Source organism: Vicia villosa, linkage group LG6 (assembly GCF_029867415.1).
Source record: "Vicia villosa cultivar HV-30 ecotype Madison, WI linkage group LG6, Vvil1.0, whole genome shotgun sequence".
NCBI classification, from domain to species: Eukaryota; Viridiplantae; Streptophyta; class Magnoliopsida; order Fabales; family Fabaceae; genus Vicia; species Vicia villosa.
The window spans coordinates 142,569,852-142,572,659 of NC_081185.1; the positions used below are offsets into that span (position 1 = coordinate 142,569,852).

At 37.4% G+C, this 2,808-nt stretch overlaps 1 protein-coding gene across 1 annotated transcript; it reads left to right on the forward strand.

Moving 5' to 3' along the window:
* Positions 1 to 1,052: 1,052 nt before the first annotated feature.
* On the forward strand, positions 1,053 to 1,805 carry LOC131614859 (uncharacterized). Its single transcript, XM_058886397.1, has one exon. The coding sequence runs from the start codon at positions 1,053 to 1,055 to the stop codon at positions 1,803 to 1,805; it is 753 nt and encodes a 250-aa protein (XP_058742380.1).
* Positions 1,806 to 2,808: the final 1,003 nt, after the last annotated feature.

Consider the following 2,808-nt stretch of genomic DNA (forward strand, 5'->3'; position numbering starts at 1 on the left):
TCTGTGAGAAATGCCAGAGATTTGGTCATAAATGTGGTGAGCCAAAACAAGTCAAGCAATGGAAGCCTAAGCCAAAGCCTCTAGAACCTGTGCCAGTGGAAGTTTCACCAAAAACACCATATAAAACCAATGAGGATGAGGAAGAGGAAGTATGGATTAAGGCTAACAGAACTGTATCAGGTAAACCTAATGATCACTCTGGACCAGCTATTGTTACATGTGCTAATGGATTTGGGACTCTAGGGGACTTGCAAGTCTCCTCATATGCCATTAGCAAAAGTACATGATTGTTTCTTGGAACACTAGGGGGCTAAATAAAGGGGGTAAGCTTAGGGAGATAAGCTCCCGTCTCCTAGATATTAAACCGACCATAGCTATTTTACTTGAAACCAAGGTTAAGGAAAAGAATGCTAATAGTATTAGAGATAAGCTCCATTTGCCTAATAACTACACTGATAACTATATGTCTCATAATAAAGGGAGAGTGTGGATTGAATGGGATCATAATAAAGTGGATATTAGATATATGAGTAGCTCTAGTCAGTTCATCCATGTGGGAGTCTATGATGTTATTGGCAGATTCAAGTTTTGCCTCACTGTAGTTTATGCTTACAATCAATTAAGCAGAAGAAAGGAGCTGTGGAATGATCTTGAAAGAATTTTCAGAAACCAAACTGGGCCTTGGTGTGTTTTGGGAGATTTCAATAATGTGGCTAAGTCTCGGGAAAGGGTAGGAGGTAAGATGATTACTGAATCAGAGTATAGATATATGCTTAATATGATGGAGGTCACGAATCTTTTTGAGATGGATAGTCTGGGGGATTATTTTACTTGGTCTAACAAGCATGTGGTGGGCACTATCTATTCTAGAATTGATAGAGTATTGGGGAACCCTGAGTGGTTTCAAATGCATTAGGATTCAATCCTGAAGATCCTCCCAGCCTTTTAAACCTAAAGGTTACTTTAAATTTAGCAATTGTCTTGTGGAGCTGGATGGTTATGATGAGATAGTGAGGCAGAGTTGGATTAAACCTTGTAGAGGTCAACCCATGATGGTGCTTTGGATCAAACTCAAGAGACTGCAACAATCCTTAAGGAGACTTGGTAAACCTCTTGCATCTATGAAGCAGGATTTGCTAAAAACCAGAACTGATTTGACTAAATCCCAGAATGAGTTAGTAGCCAACAAAATGAATGTGCAGAACATTGAGAAAGTGAAAAGGTTAACAGAGGAAGTCATAAAGCTTAATAATACTGAAGAGAAGATGTTAATGGAGAGGGCAAAAGTGGATTGGCTGAGGTTGAGGGATGGCAATAATGCCTTCTTTTATGCTACACTAAAATCCAAATGTTGTTCCAGAAGTATGAATCTGATACAAAACAGTGATGGCACAGTATTGGATTCCCAACAGGATATTGAGAGAGAAGTTTTGAATCATTATGTTTGTTTGATGGGTACTGATGATAATAATTTCTACCATATTGACATTGAGGCCATGAGGAATGGAAGGCATTTGAATATGGAGCAGAGGGAGTCCTTGATTAGCAATATTACTTTACAGGAAATTGAGCAAGCACTCAAAGGCATTGGTGATACAAAGGCCCCTGACATTGATGGTTATGGCTCCAGATTTTTTAAGGCTAGTTGGCATATCATCAAAGAGGATGTAGAGGAAGTAGTTAAGGATTTCTATGAAACTGGGAGGTTGCCTAAAGAGTTTAATAGTACTATGGTCATTCTCATCCCTAAGAGTGATAATGCTAAAGGTGTAAAGGATTACAAGCTGTTGCACCCCAATTTTTGACCTCTGAGATCCCATCATTTTTCTAAGTATCATGATCATTATCATTATCATTTATCATCATGCATATTTTTATTTACTAACAAAAAATAAAAAGAAAAAAGTTTGTTGCTTGTGTGTTAAAAAGACAGGAGAATGATCAAGAGAAAGCTGAAGAATTCAGGGTTTTGAGGCCCACAAGAGGTTCAACATTCTCTCAAGATTCAAAGTTTCCTTCAATCAATATTCAAGTCCAAGGATGGCTCAGTTTAAGGCAGACAACTCTCAAGATCGCCAGAAGCGCCAAATTAGGGTTTTTGTTTTTTTTCCAGGAGAACGAGTTTTTGAGACCTCAAATGGATTTCATGGATCTTCATATGTCTCAAAGTACCACCAGACAAATTTTCAAACTTCAATTCGCTCGGACGCACAGTCAACAGCTCAAACAGTCAACAGACGACCAGTTTGACCAAAAAGTCAACAGACAGTCAAAAATGCAATTTTTTGTCAACATCCATATTTTTTCAAAAGATTCATCATGTGATCAATGGTTGATCATAATTCATCAAGAAAAGTTCAGAAATCGACAAAACTCAAAATTGCAAAATTAGAGTTTTTTAGCTAAAAGTCAACTGAACTTTGACCGACCATAACTCTCTCATAATTTATCAGAAAAATTCCAAACAAAGCTCATTCTCAAGGAAATTCAATTCTCTACAACTTTGATGTTGGGACCAAGGTCAAGAAATGCTTCCGCCTAAGAGATATAAGCCAAAACATTACGGGTCATTTTGAAAGTCAACAAAAAGCATTTTTTTGTCAAAGCCCATATCATCAAAATAACTTCTCCAAATGCAAAAACGCTTCCAAAGTGGCTTGTAGAGGACATCTTGGGCTTTCCAAAAAGTTAAAGAACACTTTCATAGGATCAAAATTGAGGGAGATATGCCTTGATGAAGTTGACCTTTTTTGGAAAAATGCATGAAACAAGTAATGACCAAAATTTGATTTTTTTTCAAAAAGGCCA

Excerpts from the sequence above, each read along its gene's own strand:
- LOC131614859 (XM_058886397.1), top strand. The coding sequence starts at position 1,053 with ATGGTGCTTTGGATCAAACTCAAGAGACTGCAACAATCCTTAAGGAGA.